At 36.0% G+C, this 27,993-nt stretch overlaps 1 protein-coding gene across 8 annotated transcripts in view; it reads right to left on the minus strand.

The window, feature by feature from the left end:
* Positions 1-27,970, minus strand: part of ank1b (ankyrin 1, erythrocytic b) — a 73,090-nt gene extending 45,120 nt beyond the window's left edge. For 6 of the 8 annotated variants that reach the window (XM_077232981.1, XM_077232980.1, XM_077232975.1 and 3 more), the window contains exons 1-2: positions 27,595-27,851; positions 1,748-1,846 (exon numbers count right to left, since the gene is read on the minus strand). In XM_077232981.1, the coding sequence (XP_077089096.1) occupies positions 1,748-1,846; positions 27,595-27,720 (225 nt within the window). In that variant the 5' untranslated portion in view covers positions 27,721-27,851. Of the gene's footprint in view, positions 1-1,747; positions 1,847-3,946; positions 4,037-27,594 lie in introns of those variants that run through there. The other 2 variants (XM_077232977.1, XM_077232976.1) reach the window with 2 other exon arrangements.
* Positions 27,971-27,993: the final 23 nt, after the last annotated feature.

Below are 27,993 nucleotides of genomic sequence, written 5' to 3' on the forward strand. Positions count from 1 at the left end.
TAAATAGTGACCGGGTTAAAAAGAAACTGGCAGTCACTACACGCATTCTACCAGCACAGTTCGGCATGTTTAGACAACCATGCTGAGAATTCCAGGCTGAGAACGGTTTGTAATCATGCTGAACTAAGCTCAAGAGGAAATATAACTGGAAACATTCCTAACCGTTCTTAGTACTGCTCGGCCCGACAGTGAAAAAGTGGCTGTATATAGTAGGCCACTACAAATTCTGTGGTGTTTTATGGTATTGAGATGATGCTCGGTATACAGAGTTCTTATTCACCTTACTTATTTGATAGTTCTTGAACTTCGAGTTGTGTTTTGGGTCATTTTCTTCCTGAAAAACGAATGTCCACCTCAAACATAATTTTGATGAATTGATTTACCTTTGAGGTATATTGAAAAGGACAAGCTCGATGATCTTGTCATTGACTTGGCACCAAATTGCCATTAGCATGAAACTGGCACAGCACCCATAATCATGACACAGCCTTCTTCAAGCTTGACAATGTGAATATATTTTTAGTACCTGGTAAACAAGTTAACAAAGCAATTACTTAGAGAATGGCCAGTGTGACTGACACACACACACACACACACAGACACACACACAGACACACACACACCCATTCAAAAGTCTGGGGTCAGTAAGATTTTTTAAGTCTTTTGGAAATAAGTCTCTTATGCTCACCAAGGCTGCATTTATTTGAATAAAAAAACAGCAATATTGTGAACTATTATTTAAAATTACTATTTTATTTTAAAAAGTAATTCATTCCTGTGATGGAAAATCTGAATTTCCAGCAGCGATTCCAGCTCAAGAGACATTTATTTTTATTATTTAATGTTGAACAGTTTTGGAAGCCGTGATCAATTTTTATTTTCGGGCTTTTTTGATTAATAGAAAGTCCAAAGAACTGCATTAATTTGCCATAGAAATCTTTTGAATGTTTTAAAAAATGTCTTTAATTTCACTTTTGATCAATTTAACGCATCCTTGCTGAATAAAAGTATTAATTTCTTTTAAAAAATCTTTCCGACCACAAAGTTTTCAATGGTAATGTATATATACACATACACAAATTATTTAATATTATATTACATTTAATATTTTGAAAAAAATTAAGGCAACAATTAAACGTAAGTTTTACATTTTAGCGGCTTGGTTTATTTTATTTTTTTACACAGTAGCTGAAGCCTGACACTCACACAGTGAATTTACTTAATATGTTTTAATAAAATTGTATATATCAGTTTGCATGCTTTCATGTATTTGTGTATTGGCTCATTGTTATTGACAAGTCTACATTAGTCTACATTATCCCATTGTAATCGCTATAGTACATCTGTTGCATAAGTGACAATCTGACAGATATCAGCAATCAGAAGAAACAGCAGAAGGACAATCTAAATTTTACCGCAAAACCATCTGATGCACACAAAAAATACACACCTAAACCATCAAACACCCACTTAATCACACACACAGAATCTCATGTTAGCAATATGAATAGTCATACACAAAACACAATAAGAGCAATTTAGAATGAGAGGAAGATAATGAGACGCTACAAGAACACCAGCGAAGCTAACTAAAGTTATTAGCCACGTCACGAAATTCAAACACAAGAACTTCCACCAGCTACACAACCACAAGAGAACCACAGACAGAAACGTTTAAGAAGCCACACCAACACACAAGATTTTCCAGAAAGAGGGAAGTGTTGAGAGGCAGTACTAAGATATTTACTCTTCCATCAAAGTGCCATTTTCCACCTTGAGGCTCCGACGAACCCTCTCCACTCAAACTACTGTCCTGATGCACAAGCCAGCGCTGAACCACATGAGCCTAGAAGACACCAACACCACAAAGACAGAGCATGTTAATACACACACATGGAGAGACATATGGGCAGGTGAAAACACTGAAACTGTGAAAGCAATGGTAACACAAATAGATCATGAAATGGTGCTCCATTAAGTGAGTAATGTTAAACTTCAAGTATGACTGTGAGCACCTGAAAATGTTTTCAATTTTCTTAAATGCTTCCAATCTTTTTGAATGCAACACAAAATTGTGCTATAACAAGACACCGGCTATTGACCTTTGCAAAGGCCCAGGGATAAAAGAGGGAGAATTACACAACAACGCCATATTTTCGTTTCAGTCTTGAGAGGATGAATGCAGAAACCCAGTCGCATTAAAGGGATTCCAGTTCTTGGCGCACTCCAAGACTGGTTGCTTAGCAATTGCTAGGAGAACGATGACATCATTTTCAACATTCTCAAAAGCATATGACTACGAGTGTGATAACTGAGGATGCAGGGACCACATTGACCACAGAGAGCAAAACAAATTATGTGACCTAAATTGTTCTGGTTTTCTGTCTCATAAACCCACAAAATATGAGTGACATTGCAATTTATTGCACACGACAAATATCCAATAAAAAACAAATATATGATGCTTGGGTGGTTATTCCAATGCAGTAAACTATATACAGGTGAAACTCGAAAAATTAGAATATCGTGCAACAGTTCATGTATTTCAGTAATTCAAATTAAAAGGTGAGACTAATATATTTAGTATACATAACTATATACATGTGCATGATTATACTTTACAGAGGGCCGACATTTCTGTATTTAAAATCCTTTTTTTTATTGATTTCATGTAATATTCTAATTTTCTGAGATTTTGAATTTGGGGTTTTAATAAGCTGAAAGCCATAATCATCAAAATTATAACTTTTGCACGATATTCTAATTTTTCGAGTTTCACCTGTATATATATATATATATATATATATATATATATATTTATCTTAAGGAACTAGACCTCATTCATTTTCACTGAAATTTGAGTTTAATTGAGCTTAATATGCAAATAAGCTGTGACACAGTGCTGCAACAACCAATGAGAGTGTAGTTATTTGCCAGCTCAGAGTCAGATACCGCTGCAGAGTATGAGCGGCTACGAAAAACAGCTGGATGAAATCCAATCATTTCAATAGGAATCCATGAGAATGGGAATTTTGCGTGAGGGATGGTGAAAGATTTCGCCATGCAGATTTCACAACAGGTGGTTCAAGTTGGTCAGGTGGATTCATCGGGTTGACCAATATAAAGCTGCTTGGTTTGAAAGTGACTTCTGCATGAGGACTACTTTATACATCGCTTCAATATTACCAAATAGACTAATGGTAGTTAGAAGGTGTTTACCAGCCAGAGCTAACTTTTCCGGAAAGTTTGCTTTGGTTAGCTGTTTCAAACTCCTGAAACAAACACAAAATGAACTTTGTTTTGGCCTGATTTTGTTCGAAATGACGTTTGTTTTCGTTTTCGATTTCATTATTCACTTATGACAAAGCAATTAAAAGCGCTAGGCCTAGCTAAAGCCTCAGAGGACGAAATCCAGACGACTCTATTGTGAAGTAGAGGCGAGCAAAACCCAGACACACATATAGAATTGCGTTCCTCTTGGCAACTGTCAGTGTAACGTCACATTTCCCATCTATGATCAGTTAATTAATACATTTTGCATAATCCCTCATGTATCACGAGGGCAGATTCAGATTCACATGCAGTTCGGAAAGTTAAGTGATGACATCATCTGCTGGTGTAATTATGAGGGATATATAACCAGTGAATAGAAAAGAGTCACAGTCACTTTCTACAACCTGTCTGGCTTCTCACATACACACCTTTACATCCTCACACACTCGCTAAAAATAGTGACAAAGACGTCATTTGGAGCTCGACACTAGTAGGCTGAGAATGATGAATCGCAGTAAAGAACCCTCCAGGGTTTGCTTTGAGACCCACTTCTACAGAAAGAGAAACCTACATAGTGGTGCTAGGGTAGCCATTTATAACACAAACTCACACTCATGCAACTGTGACTTTCACAATTAAATAAACACACACAAAAAATGTTAGATCTCAATACCTTTGGTTTGATTGATTGGTCAGGCAGTGCCAGTGCAGCAGCCACTTTATACATGCAACGTCAGAAAGCAGAAATATAAAGCCAAGTAAAACAATCCTAGAAGGTCACAGCATTCTGCAGATCTATAAATAAAGATCTATAATTACTGCACACTATTATTATCGGCTAACATGACTATGACAATTCTAAAATCCATAACAGGCCAAGTAGAGCAGATTTTAAATAAATAGTTGGAATTACAGTTTTACAATTTTACAGTTTTTAAAGATGTTCATCTTAAAGGGGCAGTTCACCCAAAAATTTAAAATCTCATCATTAAAATTAAAATATAAAAATAAAAATAAAATACACTATAAAAAAACTATAAAAACTATTAAAAAAATAGATTACTAAAATATAATATTTTAAATATTAATTATTGGTATCAAAAATTAAAAAGATGAACTGAGATTGTGTATAATAAATTAAAAAGATGTATTTTTGAAGACTATTCTGATTGCTCTTTTCAATATAATGGAAGTGGATTGAGGCCATCAAGCTCAGAAATAATAAAAAATGTCCATTTAAGTCTTCTGATAGTTTTGCGTGGTTAACAAACTAAATTTTAAGTTGTTATTAGTTGTTTCAAGTCTGTACCATAGATAATAGATATTCCATTTGCTATGGAATCATGAAATATTATTTCTTTTGGTATAGGCTTTATAATTATACAATAATACTGTAAAATTTACAATAATACTTACTTTGCATAACAGACTGTACACATTAACAGAGGCATGTTGCTCGTTTACCACAAAACAGCTTTTGGAAAACATAGCTGTGTTTCTTGTTCTTCATACACAACAATTTCCCTGAAAACACTGGCAGCCAAACAGATCCAGTCGTGACCTAGAGAATGCAAAATCAATAAACAGACCAAAGGCTACGCTTAAGTGGGAGTTGATCAAATATTGATAGACACTCAGTGTTCATAATTGTGTGTATTCTTGTTTCGTGTGCTTGTATTATTTCTTGGAACATACTCTTGTGTAGCCTCAGCATCTTGTATAAATTACTGCATCAAGAGCTGCTTTCATGTCTCTAAAACGAAACAATCATTTATGGATTCATTCTTGAATTATTTAAGAATCACGATTCTTAAACGAAACAATTCAGCCATTGAAATCAAGACTGACATATCTCATACTCTCATTTAGGATGTAAGAAAATGAACCCCTTTAGGAACTAATGATAACCTGCATTCGTATAAGCAACTTCCTGTTTCCTATTAGACTGCTAAAATGGAACCACTGAAATATTGATGTGTATGTCAGGCTGCTGTGTCTGCAATCCTTTAAAAACAAAACAGACTATCTATTAGATTTATCCCCAGACATAAATGACTAAAACACTGAGATAAAGACAAAAACCAACACAAAGAAACTTGGACAGATCTCAGTTCCAGGTAATTACTACACTATTGCTCACACTGAAAGATGATCTGGAGGTCCATTTTTTAAATTTGGGCAAAGCAAACGCACATCCAAACGTCAGAATGCTGACAGTCAGACCACAATGCTAAATTATTTTAATACAGTGTCAGTTATTCATGTTTTCATTTTAAAATCCCCAATATGTTCCGATAAGTAAAGTAATAATTGCTTATTACTGTATTTATAAAAAAAAGTGGCAACAGCAATATAATATGACACCAATATTCAATAAATGATTACATTTATACTAGTAATATTGTTGTTATCATTATTACCATTAATATTATTAATGACCATACTACCAATATATATATATAACAGCAATATGATAAGACATCAATGTGCAATAAATGCTTATATAAATAACAACAATACTCCACTTATTGAACATTGGTGTCTTATATTTTTGTTGCAACTATATATATATATATATATATATATATATATATTACGTTAGTAAACATAGGAAATATTGGGGACATAATTAAAATAATGAATGACTGCATTCAAATAATGTATTACTAAAATATTGCAAAATAATGTAATAACCATTAGCTTGTTGATATTTGGATGCTTTTAAAAAAAAAATAATAATATTAATAATAGGCTTTTATGGATGCCAACCAATTCCAATCAGAACTGACACTTGTAAGTATCACAAGTAACACAATAATAAAAAACACCAATTGTATTCCGATACCATCCCTCCATTCAACAGATCACTCCTTTTTATTTCTATTTTCCTCTACTCTCAGTGCACTCCCTCTTTTGTCAAGCATCTCCATTTCATTCTCTCTGTCCTCTTACAGGAGCTGCAGATCTTCTCAGTCACAACACATTGCAGCGCCCAGAGCTTCCTCTTCAATATTCATGAGGACTGCAGAAGGCCTGACTGCAAAGCACGCTGGGTAGAGCCCCTCAGAGTCTCCTAATTACATCACCGCTATTGTGCTGACATCCACCTCTGTTTTATCCCTGACTGTTAGTCCTGGCTATGAACGTACATCTCATCACTCACACAAAATCCTTATGCACATAATCACACTATTAATGCCTAATTTCCCATGCAGCATTCTCATTATAATCTTGTCATCTTTGTGTGTGTGTGTGTGTTTTGCTTCGCATGCACATTGAAGCAGGAGAGAAAATGAGTGATTAAAAGAGAATGAGGGAGAAAGGAAAATAGGGAGCTAAAACTAGACTGAGTGAGAAAAAGAGGAGGAGAGATGTATGGTTAAGTGTCAGCGAATCGCGTGTAAGATGCCAGCACGTGGCCAGTGACTCCGCCTCCTTCCCCGGGGCCAATCCCTCTCCACAGGACCAGGACACACACACACCTGCGCAAACCGAAGCTGACAATAAAAGCATACTAGACTATAGTATGCAGAATGGAGATAATAGGGGTGATGCTTAGAGACCAGATTCTGGTTTATAGATGAACTACTATACAAATGGGTGACATTTCCAATATTAAAGATGAAAGAAAGAACACTAATGACCAAATGTTTGGGACCAATAAGATTTGTTTTGAAAGAAATTCACATTTTTATTCAACAATGACGCATTAAATTGATCAAAAGTGACATTAAAGGAATTCATAATGTTACAAAAGGATAAATTAGATCTTAAATTTCTAATAAATGCTATTCTTTTATACTTTCTCTTGATAAAAAAAAAATCAGCACCAAATCAGCATATTAGAATGTTTTCTGAAGGTTCATATGACACTAATGAGTAATGACTGAAGTAATGACTATACCATCACAGGAAAAAATGACTTTTCAAAATAATTTAAAATTGAAAATAATTATTATAAATTATTCTAAAATAATATTTTACAATATCACTGTTTATAGTTTACTTTGTTTTTGCATAAGCAATTAAAAAAAAAAAGCAGTGTAGTTCTATGTGTTCACCAAACAGCTTTCACAAAAATTTGATATTGTAATTTCAGTCACAAATCAGTCATTTGAAACCAACAAAGCCACTGTTAGAGCAAACTCAAATTCGTGTAATTGTAGTTTTGGCTCAAAACCTTATTCACTGAGATACAGATCTTGTGTCAACATCCCCAAGTGAACACTCAACCTGCTCTCCCCAATATGTAAAACTCTATGCAATAAATATGTTGATAAATATCTAAATAAACATAAATCCTGTTAAATATATGTATATATATATATATGAATAATAACTATCTCAGGAGTGCTGCACTAGTCTACATAGCACAAAAGACACAACACAGCTCAAGGTAGTCCTGAAAAACTTTCAAATATAAATAAATGACTCATGAAAATTAATCTAAATTATTTTAGAGTGAAAATTCTGTTTTTTTAGATCAGTAGAAACTTGTCCTGTTCAGTGCACAATAGGCTCAGTTCCAAACAGTTTCTCCATTTCAAAGCATGAAGCATTTGCCTTTTTTTTATCAATCTCTTTGGAGCTCGTTTTTGCCCTGAAAGGCCATTTCAGCACAAAGTCTCTTGAGTGGCACGAATTCATGAAAATAAAAACATCCAGAGGACATATGAGCCGTTCTAAGAGTCTAATGGCAGCAACATCCCAAGGCAATGTCAATTTTATCTTTCTTTTGTGCAAGTCATTTCTGCTGCCTTGTTTGACGTTTATGGTGAGGGGAAAGAATGAGTGTGTGAGCGTATGGGTTGGGATGTGCCACACACTGGCGCATAAATAATGGAGGAACGAATAAAGCATCTCATCACAAAAATCCATCATATTGCCATGTATGACATTGTTTTACAATTTAACTGGCTTCCGTTTTTTTTTTTTACAGGTGACTATTTATGATCCTCTATGTTGAATACTGGGACATTCATTGACAACATAGGCCAACTTGAATAATAGCATACATTTTTTTTCTTTTTGTTAAAAAGTTATTTTTATCTTGCTTCATTAAATATTATATTTATTTGATAAAATCATTTATTGAAAATTACAAATTTGGTTTTTAAATAAATTAAAATAATTAAAATAATATTTAAACAATTTCTTTTAAAATTAGATTTATGATAAATCCATAAAATACCTCACTAAATACAGTCAAATTTATGCTTAAAAGTAGAAGACAAAGAAGAAAAAAACTATTTAACACAAATGTAATAAATGTAATTCAATACACATTCTTTGAGAAAATGTCCCATATTATTTTGCATAAAAAAATCTTTACTGGTTTACAGATAAGGAGAGTAAAGACTAATTTTGTTTATGTGAAACATCAATAAAACATCAATGTGTACAGGCTGACTAGATCTGCTTCTAGTGTTTTAGACTGCCATTGATTTATACTTCTGCACTTAGGATAGCCAATCATAAAAGAGGTCATTTAAATATTACATACAAAGTCTTAAAGGTACAGTAGGTAGGGAAGGATATCTAAGGGAAGGAGACAGGGGGAAATGGCCATGAAAAAAAAGTTTACTACCTTTATTAGTGCTCTTCGGGGGAAAAATTGCTATAAAAGTATATGATTGCTATAAATGATTCTTTACACATCGAGTGTCTTGATGTTGTTTCCCTGCCAATTCATAAACCTGCAGCCACAGTGCACCAGCTATAGCCTACATTACCTAAGAAATATGATATATTTCAAATACTAATGATATGTTTCAACGCATAGGGTGTTGCAAGGAATATTAGTTAAACCAGTAAGAATGTGCTGAAATTGCGGAATCCACTTCTAGTATGAGTCATAATATGTGTTGGAGAGAAGAGGAAAATTTGTGGACACTGTCCTGTTCTGTCTTGACATTGAATGACTGACTCTCAAATGTGCCCTGTCATGAATCAGGACTGTAGGAGCTATTAAACTGTCACACACGTAAGCAATTGCACCACCCCCCACCCCACACCACACACAAACAAACACAACTAGAAAGCACAAATGTTCCAGTTAATTGTTTCAGATAAACTGTCACAGCAACCATAAATGCAACCATGCGTTATTATCAAGAGCAGAGGCTCTCACACAACACAAGCACAAACACAGAAATGTGCTTGCATCATTCCTAGTCCCTCTGTCAGCATGCAGAGTGAGTGTATGACATATGTCTCACACGGCATGACTGTTTTCCCAACAGAATGTAGAAATGTAGACTTTACACTCACACATACCCACACATACAAAGAGAAGCTAGCTTGTACTGGATCATTTCACTACAAAGAAGCCACGCCACCTACACACACTACAGAGATCAGAAGTGTGAGAAGACCTGTTTAAAAGACTAGCATAATCCAAAAAATGTTGAATGGTGTATATGAATTTCTTTGAAATTCAATTTATTGTAATTCTACATGCTTACATTTAAACTGCAATACTGCATCCTGTTGGCTACAATTCAAATTCAATGCAAATTCAGGAGTCAAATTGGAATCATGTGTGGTGCACAGCCCTGTAACCACACTGACATCCGAAACAAAACATTTGCTGGGTGTCAAGTGTGTCAAGTGTGAAAAACACAAAATATCCTTGTTGGTCCAGTCTGGTCTATGCTAGTTAGAGCTGGTATAGGGCTTACCATGCTGGTGACCAGCAAACCAGTATCCCATACTAGTCCCAGCATACAACACATACCTAATGACCAGCAGATTTTCAAGTCTGTCCATGTATTTTTATTGCATGGTCCTCTCAGCCTCTGCTTGGAGAATGATAGCCGTGTTAGTGCCTTCAGAAATGAGCAAGCAGCACTAGATGAAGGTGCAGCTCGGCCTGATGGATGGGGACAGAGTGTGCGTGTGTGGCTTATTTATACTTTCCTAGTATTTTACCGCTACACACTTCACCTTTAGTTTAAATAACACAATTTCCCATCGCCCAGAAGTCAAAAACTCAAATTAAGAGCAGTGATCTGACTCAGTTTGATTCAAAAGCCATGATGCAGTTGTCAAGTGTTCGGCACGGTACTATGTGAGAGATGAAAGGACGGGATTAGTGGAGAAACACAGGATCGCCCACTGTCTGTATATGAGGTAATGCCAGCGGGTCACCACTAAAACCTCAGTGGGATTCGGATGCTGCTTGCAGGGGATCGTGTCACTCCAGTCAGAGGTCACAGTCACACAGAGCAACACAGGTCACACAAATGCCACATTCACACTCTGAATCATGCTTGTGCATGTTTAAATTACATATTTTAATGTTTACACAGCAAAAACTATGGCTCAGATGCATAACAGTATTTAGAATTTGTTCATTTTCAGTGAATCGGTTCGTTGAGAAACCAAAATTAGCAACAGATCATAAATGTCTTTGATGACTGAAAAGATTATATAAAAATAATTAAGCAACAATGCAGACATGCAGAGTATATTTTAGTGTAAATATTATATATTGGGTTATTTAACACTTTAAAATATTTTGGGATCCAAAAAAAATTTAAACCTGGATATTAATTACAAATATAAGTTTTAGGATTTTGACCATTTTAAAACAAAAGAAACATTATAGTATAATATTTAACTTTTTAAAGGTCATTAACCATTTAGCATATTTGTGACATTGATCATGTGACCACTTGTACAAAAGGTCAAACTCTTTCCACTGAAACTCAAGATGCTCTTTGGATCGTCTCAAATTGTGCTGGAGAACATCATCATAAGGTGTTACACAATAGTTGATTTCAATTTTAAGTAAATATGCTAATCATATAATCTGTGATGAATTTTTATTTTAAAGCATTTTTTCACAAAAAATGTACTTGTGATCTCAGACTTCTGGATGCCACTATATAAGCAATTAGACAATCTTTAGAATTAACAAGCCATGTCACATTAGCTGGAATGGTCATAATCTGACCCAGACACAATATCAGCACCATATAAACATCCTCTGCAATATCTCACTCCTTCAGGCCCAAGCGCTGGAATGAGTCACCCCCTCTGGTTACTCTATTTTCCTTCATTACACTCTCTTTTCGTGAGGAGACTTCCCCACAGGCTACCATGGTCAAGGGCTAAATTAGATAAAAGCATAAGTTTAATATGAAAGAAAATTTGAGGGAATTAGTGGCTCTCAGAAGGCAGGGAGCTCACTGAAAAGTCCATCGGATCAGCGAAGAAGCTCTGGGTGAGTCATGAGAGGAATACTGAGTGAGACCTGAGCCAGATACACAATCATTATCCTACAACAGGACTCACAACAACTGCCAAACACCCCAGGCCTACTGTGCCAGCCACATTCTTGCATGGGAATGAGAGCTCTGACAGATAAGAGTTTAGTGAGAGACTAAGCTGAAATGATCCACTAAGGAATGGATCCACATAAAAACCACATAGTTGTCATGAATGCTGGAATGGTATCTGAAAAACAATTGGCAATAATAGCAAGTGTACAGTGACTCCCTAAAGCTAGAAAGAACACATTTGCTTCAGTTTTAGATGGTGCTGGTTTCCCCCTCCAAGTTGCTTAAACAGCAAGACTTCCTTGCTTAACTACTTTTACCAGAATCACAATTAACTTTACCAGCAAATGTTTGCTGGAGTACCCCATGGTTATATGAGTCCACCAGCTGAACCAGCACTAGCCACCAAACAAGTCTAGACGTTCATAATGATCTGCACTGGTCCTTTTTAAGGAGAGTTTATTCCTAATTTACAGTACATTCAAAATACATAATGTGTATGAAAAATAAAAAGGTTACATGTTAATTATCAGGCCTATGGAACCCTGTTTCCACCTCAACATAAAAAAATAAACCAGATAATTGTGAGATAAAGTTTATACTGCGATATATATGAGAAATAAAGATGAAATTGTAAGATATAAAATCACAAAAATGAAGTTGCAAGTATAAAATGTGAAATATAAAGCCAAATTTTATGAGAAATAAAGTGGAAAGTGTGATATATAAAGAATCAATAGTGAGATATAAAGTTATAATTATGGAATATTCCATATATATATATAAAGTCAAAATTATGAGGGATAAAATATAAACTATAATTATATATGTAAGTAACAATTCAGAAATGTATATGTAATGTCACAATTCCAGAAAAATATAAAAGTCGCAATAATATAAGATAAAAAGTCGCAATTATAAGAAATAAATGTGATTATAAGACAAAATCACAATTAGGAGAAAAAAAAATCTATCTCTCAAAATAGTTTTAACATGTTATTGAATATGACAATATTTATGTATTTGGTATTGGCGGACTAGATCTGCTATGCTGCTGCTGCTGCTGCTGCTGAGCATGGACTAATAGATACATAGACACACTGCTGCTGATGCACATAATAGGCATATATAAATCCCATAGCAGATCTAGGCAGGTGGAGCTGGGGAAGGTGGAGGGTTTCAGAGTAACCCTGATGTTGGACTAGCATACAGCAAACTCTGAACCAGAATATTTCAATGTAGAGCAAGCAATCTCATTGGCTGCAGGATCAGCAGAGGCTTAGCCTAATGCGGTAATAAAGTGATTGCTTGCAGATTCTGAAACTCTCAGAAAGGTTATTTTCGTGCCCACAGAAAAATAACTCTTTCTAACAGGGTACAATACTACTGTGGTACTGTTATGCAGCATGTAGCTGTGATTGCATTGTTAAAGGGACTTTTTTTGCAAGCAGTGACCAAAAAAACAACACTCACGTGAATGTGCACAAAAGTTTTATTTAACTAAATCATGAACACATAACTGAATGAAAACGAAACAGAATGAAGCTATGGAAACATAAGAGTCAGTTAACCAACTGAATAAAAACCATCAGTTTCTTAATTTAAAGCAGCTTGGCAACAGGGTTTGACATTAACTTGTTTGCTCATCAGACACTGTGGCTAGTGGTTTTCCAAAGTTACAAGCCACTCAGCATTTTCACTGGCAATTTTGACATTGATACCATGGGGGAAAACTTTATTTTGTTCTGATATTATTTTGTGTGTAACTGTGTATTTGACTGTTTAAGCTCTATAAGCAGTGAAAAAGAACTCGATTTAGTGTTGAGAGATGGCTTTATGTGCTCACACTTTGGGTGCGAGTACGAAATCTGCTGGAATGAGTAAAATTATGTGCAAAACGCGCAATCCCACGACAAAATTCTAGCCCTGTAACACCAACAATGTTCATCCGGAGCAAATGAAAGGAGTGAGTAAGGGGAGGCGGGTTTGTGGGTAAACTCGCTGTCGGAGAGATGAGAGATCAGGAAAGTGCATCTGGTATCGTGTATCTATTCTGCGGAAAATTTGTATTGGAAGTGTTTCCGATATTTCAGTATCATTATGTATCGAAAATCTATATTTTTGACAACACTACATTGCACTTAGTTTATTATTTCAGATGCCTTTTAAAAAAAACTAAAAAATACTACAAAACAAGAATGAAACAAGATGTCCTGGACCTCCAGCAAAAAAATAGGCCCACAACATTAAAGATTTAGCCATATATTTAACCGTGGGCATGGGGTACTTTTTTATCCCTGTTTGCACCTAACCCATCTGGTGGGTTTCCTGCCAAAAAGCTACTTTATTTTTAAAAAATGTACCAAAAAAAAGACTACAACTGAATAATATATATTTAATATAAAATTTAACCCACCAAAGTGGCTAGTAGGAATGACTGCGTTACACGCCACTACTGAAATCTACCTACATTTGGCGGATGTTAATGTCAAGCCCTGGGTCTACATCTTATACTAAACCTCTGATAAGTTAGTTAAATGAACAATACTTGCGATGCCTTAGCCGTTAAACTGGCATCCGGATCCAGTCTTGGATAAAAAGTCTTGATGGCTTTTCTCTCTCCCAGGTAGAAAGTTGCAACATGGCTTGTTGTAACTTTGAGGCCCCGCAGGTGGGGAGGTCCTGCGGTCAGAGATACGAGACCAGTGCGTTGCGCAGGTGGCGCTCATCAGTGATCACACCACCAGCCTCGTGCCACTCTCTCACGGCCCTCGGCCTCGTCCTGCTCGCCACAATGTGGCATAACCCAATTTTTGTGATACTAAGAAAGGATAATTTTATATCAATCACGAAGCATGCATAAAACAGTAACAATACACACAATGTCCTGGGATTGGGAATATGCCTGATCAAAGGTTTGTCTGTGAATTAATGGAAGGAAGTCGTTTTTATGGGGGTCTCTCATTAAGAAAATTCAAAATTAACATTTCATTGAAGTAAAAGAATTAAAAGTGGGGGGGAAATCACATTATGAAATAAAATATTTTTCTCCAAAACATGTTGGTCACAATTATTGGCACCCCTCGAATTTAAAATATATCTACAGTATATTAAAATATACTATATAAAATATAAGTACAGTATATTCCCATAAAAATTTTTTTTTTAAGAATTAGCACACCAGGGTGACTAGGAACATGAAATTGTTCAGCCATGACTTCTTGGTCTGAAGGAGTATAAATATGAGGAAACACAAAGGCCAAATTCCCTTAATCATTCATCACAATGAGTAAAACCAAAGAATATAGCTCTGCTGTGCAGCAAAAGATTGTTGAGCTTCACAAAATAGAAAGTGGCTGTAAGAAAATATCTAAAGCATTGAAAATTTCCATTTCCACCATTAGGGAATCCAATCAACTAAAGATGTTACGAATCTGCCTGGAAGAGGACATGTGTCTATATCGTCCTAATGCACGGTAAGGAGGGGAGTTTCAGGATCACAGATGGAGAATTGCAGAGATTAGTTAAGTCTTGGGGTCAGAAAGCCTAAAATAATTTGATCAAACAACCCCTAAATCACCACATGTTGTTTGGGAGGGTTTCAAGATAATTCATCCTCACTCATCCAAATACAAACTCCAGCATATTCAGTTGTCAGACACGACTGGAACTTCAAACGAGACTGGGTTCTATGGTCAGATGAAACTAAAAAAATAGCTTTTTGGCAGCAAACCCACCAGATGGGTTAGGTGCAAACAGGGATAATAAAGTACCCCATGCCCACGGTTAAATATATGGCTGAATCTTTAATGTTGTGGGCCTATTGTTTTGCTGGAGGTCCAGGACATCTTGTAAGATACATGGAATCATGAAACGAACACTTCTAGAAATCTTATAATGGGCCGTGGTTGGACCTTTCATCAGGACCATCACCATCATGGAGCTGGGATCAAGAAGCACCATCATGGAGCTGGGAATCGGAAGGATCTGGAGAGATTCTGTATGGAGGAATGGTCTCTGGCTCTTGTCAGGAGTTCTCCAAACTCATCAAGCATTATAGGAGAAAACTCAGATAAAACTGTTATCTTGGCAAAAGAGTACAGTCTTTTTCTCTATGCGATAGTGCGATTGATTGATTTATTACATAAAAATTATTTGAGTCTCGCCAAGAGAAACACACCAACTGCAAATACATTACCAACCTAACAAAAAATATTCTGTCAATGAGTGTTGTCTCGAGTCGCTCTCTTGCAGATATACCCAATGACTTTGCAGTTAATTGTTTAAAATGCAATATATCATCGTGCAAAAATTTCTTTCATTTTCTTCTCAACTTCCATTTGTTGAACTCCACAAGCCAAATCCCGGGACCCGCGCTGTTTTTTGACCGCCGACCCCCACCCGCCGCAAAGGTGAAACCGCCTGCTCCCTGCAAGATTTTCGTGAAATGCAGTATGAAGCCACAATGATGAAAAAAGTAAAAAATTATGAGATATAAATTTGCAATTGTGAGATATAAAGTTGCAATTATGAGAAATAGTCACAATTAAATCTTTTTATTTATTTATAATGGCAGAAACGCACTTCCAAACAGACCAGACGCCCTGCTAGAAAAACACAAACCAGCTAATCCAAATCCAGACACAGAAACCAATGAAAAGGCATCATCTCGACAATAAACTTCTAGTTCCTAAGTCCATTTTTAGATTCTGGATTATTCCCTTATACATTTCATGCACTAAGTGTGTTTCCTTCCCTCACCCGAGAAAGGGAAGTGAGGAGGTTTCTGAAGTACTGGAACACCTGAGAGTTGTGTTTGTCACTTTAACCTTCCTGTTTTTCTTCAAGGGCCCACTGTACCCTCTGTACTGCCCTCACTGCCAAAAACAGCTGAGTCAGAGATGCGAATATGAATTGTGTAAGCATGTGCATGCATCCATGTTTGCATAAAACTGTGTTTGGGTTTTTGTGTGTGTGTGTGTGTGTGTGTGTGTGTGTGTGTGTGTGTGTGTGTGTGTGTGTGTGTGTGTGTGTGTGTGTGTGTGTGTGTGTGTGTGTGTGTGTGTGTGTGTGTGTGTGTGTGTGTGTGTGTTTGCCTTGACACCATAAGAAATACTACAGGGGCAGTCTGGTGCTAGTGCAATTGCTTGCAGCTCTGCACCGAATCCTTGTGCATGAAGCTCTCGGCCAGATGACACCAATGGGACAAATGAGACGGCCCATAAAGTACGAGCTCTGTAAGTCTCACTGCATAATACTGTCATCTGGGAGCATCAATAATCTCCAATAGATGCAATGTCAGGAGAGTGATGGGAGGGTGGAAGGCCATTGGGAGGGAGGGAACAAGAGAACTAAAGGAACATGCAGATGCACCAGAAGGTCATTCAGAGGAAGATCTACCAACCCTGACAGCAGGATTAAACAAAATAAATGCTTAACAACACTGATATACCAGGTTATGTTTCTGATGTTCATTATGTAACTGCAAGTTTCTTTAAGGTGAGAAATAACTGAAGGATCATTGGATTTTCACAACAACAACATTCAAGCTTTGATTTGAAGCTAAAAGTATCTGAAAATGTGAGGCAGAGATTATATACATAGGTCTACATCTTTTATACTATAAGTTGTAAAAAAAACTCAATCTCCAACTTTCATGAATCATTGTGAAAGACATAATTGAATAAAATATTATGATACAATATAAAATTATTGACTTACAGTCATTGATTGTAAATGTAATATAATTTTTTTTGCAATTATATACAGTACCGTTCAAAAGTATGAGGTCAGTAAGACGCTCACCAATGCTGGATTTATTTTATCAATAATACAGTAAACAGTAATAGTTATATACTATTTTCATTATAATTTAAAATAACTGTATTCGATATATATTTATTTTGAATATATATATATATATATATATATATATATATATATATATATATATATATATATATATATATATATATATATATAATTACTGACGATTGCATTTTCCCAAATGCTCACAAAGTGGGAGTTTACTACTGAGTTTCTGGTGCAGTTCTTGTTTTCATTTTAATCCAAGAATTATGGTAGTTCCCCAATAGGAATTCTGAAATTAAACTTCTCACATATAAATTAAAAAAAGAGCTCATGTTAGATATGTCTGCAAGAGTTATGGTTAAAAACCCATTATGAAGAAAACAAATGGGATTTTTACTTTCAGAACCCGCTGGCTACACTCTTGTGTAGTTACGTTATATTTTAAATCACAACTTCCCTCTTACAATCTCATTCTCTATCTATGCGTTTCTCTCTCTTTCTGTCTTTCTCCCATAAAAAATTAAAAACATAAGACATGAAATTGTCTCTCAATGCTTTACTAAGATCTCTCTCTTTTAGTGTTTTTGGTAGCTATTCTTCAGCGTGGGGTGCTGGTATTTCAACCCTGATTAGATTAACAGGCAAGACTTACATGGTCAACCAACTTCACCAGTATTGTGACTAGCACTGTCATTCAAATTTTGCTGGTGGACATCACGGTTATATTAAACCATCACTAACCAGCATAAACCAGTCTGGATCAGCATGGGATTCATTCTTGTCGAAAACTGGTCTTATCAGCAGCGACGAGTCAGAAAACATTACTAGACTAACCATTACATTTCAAATGGCAAACTCCTTGTTGGACCTGGACTGTGCGATTAAATGTACTGTGTACAAATGTACTATATCAGTAATATGGCTGATATAGTACATTTGTACACAGTACATTTAATCGCACAGTAAAACATACAAAAAGAGGAGTCAATATCCAACAAAGGCCTCATAACATCACACCACAAGTGAAAACACACAGAACACACTAATTCATCATCACCAGAGTCCAAGACACACATGACGCTGCCCTCCATCTTTCCCACAAGACCTGCTTATTGCATGTAATCAACTACTACTGTCAGGTTGTGCTCTTGTTATTATATCTGCGGCCTATAAACACAGGCATATCAGGAACATAACAGCATAACAGCACTGGCAATATTACAGATCTTTTCTCTCTCTCCCTCCACGCTCCACTGAGGCACTGGACTGGAAAAGCCAAACCATGCTCATATAAATACTTCATCACTGATTCAATTTTAAACCGAGGATGGGAAGAAAGGAAAAAAGATGGCTCTTTGAACTTCACTTTCCCTCCATTAGTGATTAGCTTCATCCTCTTTTTTTTACTCTGCATCTTCCTCTCTCATATGTACACACTCATGCACGAATGCTGCTTTTGGTAATGGAGTTACACAAACACTCATACATACACATCAGTTATCGACATATACACACGCACACGAGACATTTCCAGTCTTTGATAATGGAACAGAGAGGACGGAGGGAATTTAAGCCATTGTATCTTACCGAGGACATAAATAGCCGTTGGTAATATTATGTTTACCCTGTCTGAGCTCAGTGACAAGATTGCATACATCATTTGAACATCCACAGCTTGAAATTTTGCTGAAAAGGGCTGTTTTGAGAACGAGAATGTGTCACTACTAAGAGGAAGGTCATTCGGTTTATGACAAGATTTGAGCCGCAAAGAAACGAAAGGTCAAGTCGTATCTAACATATCAAGACAGGCCTATACTGAGATTAGTATAATTCTGCAAGACATATGACATTAATCTGGGAATGTGAAAAAGAAACTGTTAACTTGTGTGGATTAGGACCAGGCCTCTGTGGATGTCACAATCTGAAGATAGCATTATAGGCAATTGCCATAAATATTACATATCCAAGGCTCAGCTTGTTATTTCTGCACACCAAATTCAAAATATAACTGTTTAGTATGCATACTGTATCAATGAATAAATCTATGTATAGGACCTTAGTACTGCATATTATTGAGCTGTATACATACTACACTGATCAAAAATGTATAGCCTACTAAACATATTTAGTGTTCATACTACATTCATCAAGAATGACAACTATGTATTTACAATGGATTTAAGGTTTTGTTGTATACTACACCTATTTAGTATTCAAACTTCACAGATTTGCAGTTGACCATGAATGCAAGAAAAGCCTAAATGTGACTGTGTATAAATTGCACACTTTAAAAAGGTTCAAGCTGAAGCATGTACTTGCTTCATGTTAAAATACTTTTAACATACTTTAATAGATACACTACCATTCAAAAATTTGAGGTTCATACGATTTTTTTAGAATGTCTTTAAATTAATTCTCTTATCAAGGCTGCATTTACTTGAACCAAAACTAAAGTAAAAAAAATAATAATAAAATAAATATTATTAGAATTTAAAAGAGCTTTTTTCTATATTAACATATTTTCATGTTTATTAGAAAACCATTCTAATATATTGTGTTGTGCTCATTTTTCAGGGTTCTTTGATGAATAGAACATTCAAAGAAAAACAATTATTTGAAAAATAATATATTTTACAAAAAGAAACTGACTGACCCAATACTCAAATGGTAGTGTAACTGTAAATTAGCTTGAATGAAAGAAAAGTTGTATAAATCTGTTGTACAAGTCAATGTACTAAGTCATGCACTGTATATGAACTTAGAATGCATATTACTTTTGAGTTAACATGGATACGAAAAGTTTTAAAAGGATTTAGTTGATACGATTAAGTAGTCATACTACATAGATTATGTTTGATAATGAATACAAGAAAAGCCTAAATGATTGGTGGTTGAGTATAAACGCTTTGAAAATGTTAAAGAAGAATTACAGTTGTTACAGATACAGAGAGTTACTGAAACAATAACAAAATTAGCTTGTGAGCATAGAAATGTCAATTATGCAAATTATTCGGGTAACCTACTAAAGAAACTATTTCTGCTTTTACTGAAATTCATTTTCATTCATTACTCATAAAATTATTGCTGGGACAACTGGGTGCTGAGAACATGTGAATTACTCTCAACATTAATCTTTAAATACCGAGATGCGTATCGTGAGCATCATCAACACAATTCTCTTGAAACCTCAAAGATCATCTGTTGCATCAAAAAATACAAGTTTGCAGCATTTGGATGACAGAATGATCCAATAAGCAATAACATGCATTGCATAAAGTACAAGAAGGAAATTGCAGCTGGGGAACTCTGAGCATGATAAATAGGTTAGGAGCGGAGTAAAGGAGTTGCTTGAGTCATTTCATCTTCAAGCGCAAGACAGACGAGAATTGCCCCACCCACATCAGTCGATAACACTGCTACAAAGCCTAGATGCTGAGTATGCATGCATGCAAGCAGGCAGCACGTATAGGGAACATATCTCATGCTCTCATTCTTCTCCGTTGTCCCTGCAAGGACATTATTGGTAAGCTATTTCATCCATGTCGTCCATAAGGGACAATATGTGAGGATCATTTTATAGCGTTATATAGACCAGCGGCCATTGCATATATCCAGAACCTGTGTCAATTTAATCAGGGTTGAATAATCATAGCTTATATGGGCTCCTGTAATATAATGTGTGAGACAAAGCACTTTGAGCCTAATGGATGCTGCTCTGACATGTGCAAGGAATGTCAATATTTCTGCGCATTATGACTGGAACTGGGACCAGCAAGCTCAGGGACATATCACTCAAGAATTAAGAGCATGCATGCAATAGGAAAAAAAAACAAGGAGGAAGTTTGAACTGAATGAGATTTCATGCAGTGAAGTAAAAATAAAACAGGAAATATAATTGGTTCTTGTGTTTAACAGTTGAAATGGTGGCCACGTAATTCATATTAGTTTGTCATGTGCCTACTACTTGATGCTGGTGTCAGAAAAATATACAGACACAAATATATAGAAACAATCCTTTTACTGTCAAAGGTTTTAAAAAGAAAACTTACTCATGCATATCATCAAACTGAATCTGCAATGTCTATGTAAGAGACAGTGGTTCGAAAAAAGGAAAAAAGTTGCCCCTTGTACTGTACTGTGAGTGTCAGTATGATGTAGTATCAAACGCCAATAAATATGTTCATGCAACCGAGAGAAACTAACAAATCAGGAACACATCTGCTTTCATTTAAAAAATAGAATTTATCCTCACTGCAATACATATTTTGTTATTTTGACTAGGTAATCATAATGTTCTCTAAAAGAGAGCAAGAAAAGCTATATATATATATATATATATATATATATATATACATATACATATACATACAATTCAACGCAATGGTTCTAGTCAGACTCAGTTCTATGGGGGTGCTAAAAACCCTCAAATTACAACAAGAGCACCCTCAGTTGATACTATAATATTATATTGGCAAAACAGATTTGTCAAAAGCTCCAGTGTGTATTTGTGTTTGCGCTCTGAATAGCCTCAAAGGTTTCTATTTACAATGTGTTTTTGCAGCGTTGAGCAATGTAGCCAATCACAGACATGTCTGTTGATCTTTGGAACGCAATGGCCAATCAAAAATGTTTAAGGTTAGCCAGAATCCACTAACCGCTCAAAACGCTGGAGTTTTTGTTAGAGTTCTGCACGCTCGCAAATCCTCCCATTATAACAAATGAAGTGTAGACACAATGTAAATAAATAACAGATTTATTGTGCAGTATTCATTTGATTGTAATGGAACTTCAACTTTGTGAGAGCGCAATTAACTTGTTGTTCCAATTAATTGTAAAAGTAATGGCTTGTAAATAATCTTTTAAATCTCTCACTGTGAATGGCTATTCTTGTTATGGTGGTGCTTATGTTATATACTTTTTATCTATTGCATAACAGGACCTGTTGAATGTCACCTGTTTCACACAAGTTCAAATTTTGTTGTGTTATTTTAAAGTGTTTTTGATACATTTTTGATGTATCTATTTTTATTTGTTATTTGAATTGTTACTTTGATTTCAGTTTGGATATTTTTTATTAACTTGAATTATTAATTTAGTTAATATATTTTATTTAAAAGCACAATGTATTTTTATGATTCAGTCAATACTTTTTTTTCTAATAAAGTTCAGCACTATTTCCTTTGAGTGTTATGTTTTGATTCAGGATCAGTTTTTTTAAAAACTATTGGTTAATTTAAAGGAAGTTGATGGCCTGAAGAATACCGAGAGGTCCCCCCTCCCTCATAAATAATTCTGTATCTTGCTTCAAACTTATGAATTTAGTAAAAGGAGACAGGTATGAACATATTATGCCAATCTTCAACAACCGGAAATGTTCAAATATCAGAGGCGAAACATGTTCGTTCATCTAATTATACAAAGCAGTGTAAGATTAACATAACAAACCATTCCTGTATCACAACACTTCTCACTATTAGATCCCTGTGCATCTAAGCATACAAAGAATGAAAAATGGCATTTTCTTTCGCTTGAGTCGTTTTAATTGTTAAATAGTACACTTAGCCTACTTCCGCAAAACCTGTAAAGCCAAGAAATTAACTGCAGTCCCTACAATAATTAATATACAGTAGATTCAGTCAAAAACTATATGCAAATGATGCAGACGAAATCTGAGATTTTAAGTCAATCTTATCAAACTTTGTGCATTTACATTTATGGGAGACACTAGTATTGTAAGTTTGAGACAAAATCTCAAATCTCAAAGTTCATTATGCAAAGAGGAAAAATGAATAAATACAATCTAGCAGTCCTAATTATTGAACAGTTTTGCAATTTAAATGGAAAAAATAGCTTTAATATTTCATTTTTTAGGGGGGTCTATTTCGAAGCAATTATGCCTGCAGCAAAAAAAAAAAAAAATTGAAAAGCTTCAAGGACATACAATTATTTGAGTGCCTTGAGTGCAAATCATTTGAGAATACAAATGAATATTTTTTCTATAGAGCATCATAGGTCCTACAATATGTTTTCCTCAATGTTAACAGTGCACATTACTGATATCTTGATTAAAGAGAACGATACATTTTTTTTTATATTTCTGGGTTTGAAATCATTGAACAGAGACATATTTGTGACATTATTTGTCTATAGTAATAGAAATCATTCTGATATTTTTGTGTAAAAGATTTTTAGAATGTCTTTGAATGAATTCTCTTATCATGGCTGCATTTACTTGAACCAAAACTACAGTAAAAAACCCATAAAAAAACAGTGTTATTGTGAAATATTATTAGAATTTAAAAGAGCTTTTTCCTATAATAACATATTTTTCATGTTTATTAGAAAACCATTCTAATATAATGTTTTGTGTTCATTTTTTAGGGTTCTTTGATGAATAGAACATTCAAAAGAAAAACATTTATTTGAAAAATAATATATTTTACAAAAAAGAAACTGATTGACCCAATACTTGTACTCAAATGGTAGTGTAATTTGTAAATTAGCTTGAATGAAAGAAAAGTTGTATAAATCTGTTGTACAAGTCAGCTAAAATTTTCCTAACATTAACATTCTAATACAGCTGAAGCAAAAATGTAGCAAGGACAAAGAAATTTGACTTTTGAATTCCAAATCAATTGGATTTCTCAATCCTGACTTCTAAAAAAGAACAGTCTGGTAATATTCGATTACACACAGGTATATGGGTGTTAGTCATGGTATTTCAATTGTTCTTGACTGGGTAGGAATCCAGAGACATTTAAATCTTTATCAGCAATAGAGATATTAAAGATAAGCAGTGCGGCTTTAATGGTAAATGTGGTCATATGTTCATAGAAGGTACTTAATTATAATGCACTTTGGCTAACCCTGATCTCTGACATTATGCTGCTATATTTCACCTCTCTCTCCCAGTCTGCTGCCTCTAGTGGTGTAAACATTGCATTAAAAAAGCATCTCCCCATATATCACAACTGAACCTTCCAGAATCCTGGGCAACGCATCCCTTCAAGTTGGCAGGATCACGGACAGATTGGTAGGGACTCAGGCACGGAATAAATATAGCCTGTGGCTGAAGGTACTCACTGATACTTGTGACTTCACCTTCTCCTGCCTTTTCCTATTAGGTAACAAGACAAAATGCATGCTCTCTGTTGTATGTGAATCTGGGCCAGGCCATGTGTAAGACATATGAATGTGATGCATAAGATCTCATACACAAAGCAAGATCAGCTAAGAGACATAAATGCACTGCTATGTTGTTAACGGCAGCTCTCCTTCAGATACCATCTTTAAAAAGTAAAAAGGATACCAAGCAACAATGCAGCTAATAAATTATGCACTATAGACCATTAAGAGTTAATATAACTAATATAAGACTTTTGATCCATCTGTTTCTGCCTTTATCAAATGATATGTTAAGAGTAGCATACTACTCTACTACTGTTACTTTTCTGCAGTATGCATACTGTCTACAGAAAACAAAATGCATGCATGGTATACATTACTGTACATACATATGCTAAAATGTGTAGTATACAGACACTGAGCTAGATACTATATCCTGCAATGCACTTAACTTGACCTTACAGTACATTTCCGGTGTGATGAACGAACAGCAAGTTCAAATTAAAATGTAACATTAAATCTAAATATAAGGATAAATGGACGCCTCTCGCCAAATTAAACATGCACGTAATAAGGTCATGTATAAAAAATATAGCGCATGTTTAATGTTGCAGTATACTGTGCAGTATGCAGTAAGCGCTGATATTCCATTCGAAACACAGGCAGTTTCTCTGCGTATCACACTGTTGGTGCTTGACATCATTTTTCTCTGGACCTCCACCTAAAGGAGGTGTAAAAATCACAACACAACTGTTTGTCCACCAACAGCTGAAATCTCAAAAGGCCACGAAGCCATCCAAAACACTTTTAGGCCTCAGCGAAACTGAAACGTTTTCAGGAGCACAATGACACCAAATAGAGCAGGGGTCTGCAATCCTTGTGACACGATTCATGAAGTGACATTTTTAATAGCAATCACTGCGCCACATTGACTTCTAGAGGGTGAACAAGCAAACCAATCTACTTTGTAAATGAATGTTATACATTTTATTGTGAATAAATTCATCCTGTATGTATACGTTTCTTTTTTCCCCCTTCTTCTTACATTTAATCTCGTAATGTTTAATCAAAATGTCTTAACTCAAACATCCAGTGAAAATGACAAACTTCTCTGTGGTCATATATGCTGCAACCATTTAGATCACTTAAAGGGACAGTTCACCCAAAAATGAAAATTGTGTCATTTTACTCACCTTCAAGTTGTTCCAAACCCTTAAAGAGTTTTTTTCTTCTGCTGAACACAAAAGGAGATATTTTGAAGACTGTCAGCAACCAAACAGTTCATGGTCCCTACTGACTTGACTACTATGGAAATCAATGAGGTCCAGCAACTGTTTGGTTACCCATATTCTTCAAAAAATTATTTTGTGTTCAGCAGAAGAAATAAATTCATATAGGTTTGGAACAACTTGAGGGTGAGTAAATGATGAAAGAATTTTCATTTTTGGGTGAACTGTCCCTTTAAACCCCACCCTTCCACAATCAACACCAAGCTAACATAAATCTAAAAATCTAATCAACAACCGATCCCAGGACCCAAAGTCCCTGCCCAGAAGTTTATTTCTTTTTAAATAATCCGTTACACTCAGATGTTTATTTCAATACGGAAGAAAAGATCAGTCGCTACTTCCGCTAAATCGCAAAATTGTTAGAAGATATCGCAATTTGAATGGCAAGACAGAGTATAATTCTATTCTTAAAGCTTGACTCACATCTTGTAATGTTTTATTTAGTTCCTCTATTATTTTAATAATAGAATTCTGAACATTTGTAAAATAAACAGCAACATTCTAAATATTCCTCTTTCTGTTTTTACATGTGTGCCAATAGTTGCACACATATGCATTGGTTTATGCCAGAACAATTTTTAGTAAAGCTAATACAAACATTTGCATCACGCATTAGCTTTACTGTAAAGTCACACGATATTAGGCCATAGCAAACAAATATTAACATCTGCTGCATTTTGAGTTTTTGATTTAAATCACCAAATACAAAACACAATTATGTCTACATGATAATGAAAGAAGTTCAAGGCTTGCATAAGAATAAAATAGCCTACTCAAGAGTGAGTTCTAAACAGCTTATTAAACACAACGCTATTTCAATCAAATCAAAAAAGCAACAGTATCATCAAACACGTCCCGACTTCAATTTCCCAGACCCCTTGTAACCTCAAGAGGTCACTGACAGCCTTGACAAATGCTTCATCAGACGTCCCACTGAAGATTAAACAGCCAACCCTCAGGGACAGCTCTCAGAGTGATCTTTAGACTCCGGTATCTTTTTTTCCCCGCTCCCAGTGTCACTGCTTGCGCCTCAGCATCTCGGTTCTGTTAATTGGCGCTACGCTGACATTTTACCACCGCCGGCCACATATCTCTGCCCGATCGCGTAGTTACCCGAGCACGCTGATAAATGCTAAGCTGACAGGTTTTATGAGCCTTGGTGAGCAGACGGGAGAGGAGTCATCACCCTGGTCTCTGCTGATCTTCGGTCACGTGTACCCCTGCTCTCGTGTAAACCCAAAATCTGCATGCATGCGACTATACATCATTGCATGCACATTTGTGGAAGGTAAGGTAAGTAAGTAGGCAGCCAGAGGGCTCAAAGCAGCAGAGCTCCCATAATGCACTTCAACTCCCTCATACAAATTGTAATGAGAATGGGCGGCAGAGACAGGTGCAGACATTACCCTCACGTTCTGCCAAAGTTCGTGCTTACGGCATCGATATGTGCATTCACTAGGTGGTGTAATACGCTGATGACAGATGGAGGGAACGCGATAAACAATGGAGCGGCATCTGAATAAATAAAGCAATCAGGTCTGCTTTGATCATTTCAAAAACGACGTTCTAAATCGATCAAACAGGATGTTCCCTAAGGACCGAAGGGCTGCTTAACCAATCATCTCAGTCATGACCCCCCCCCCCCCCCCCTCGTCCACCCCACCAGACGAGCATCTTCCTAAAACATAATCTGTGAACGACCAGTTCTAGCTGACTGGTCAACACAATGATTCAGTGATCTGTGTGAAGGTGTGTGCGTATTCCCTTCACTAGGGAAAAAAGAGGAAGGAGCAAGCAGGATGTTTTTTTTTTACCTTGCGTCTGCGGTCTCTCGATCGGTTCCTCTTCTTGTTCTTCTCCTCCTCCTTCTCTCGCAGCTCTTGGGCTGCGAGCTCCTGTAGGTCCTTGTTCTTGCGGAGCTGCTTAGCGGCTTGCGCCATGGTGCCGCTGCAACAAGCGGTGCTACGCCTGTGAAGGAGGCTGTCCCTGCGGCGGCCAGTGCGGGAGAGGCGGTGGCGCTGTGCGCGCCTGCGAGGAGTAAGCGCCCTACACGGCTCTAGGCGGCCAGTTCCCTCAGCAGCACGCCACAAAAGAGATGATGCTGCTGCTTGCCTGACTGCTTGCTCCTCATCCAAGCCAGATCCTTCCCATCCCCCCTCCCTTCTTCTCTCTCCCTCTCTCTCTCGCCACACACCAGTCAGTCACGCAGTCCA

This window comes from Siphateles boraxobius, unplaced genomic scaffold (assembly GCF_051911475.1).
Source record: "Siphateles boraxobius isolate OS27281-9 unplaced genomic scaffold, OSU_SipBor_1 18, whole genome shotgun sequence".
In the NCBI taxonomy this organism is placed as follows: Eukaryota; Metazoa; Chordata; class Actinopteri; order Cypriniformes; family Leuciscidae; genus Siphateles; species Siphateles boraxobius.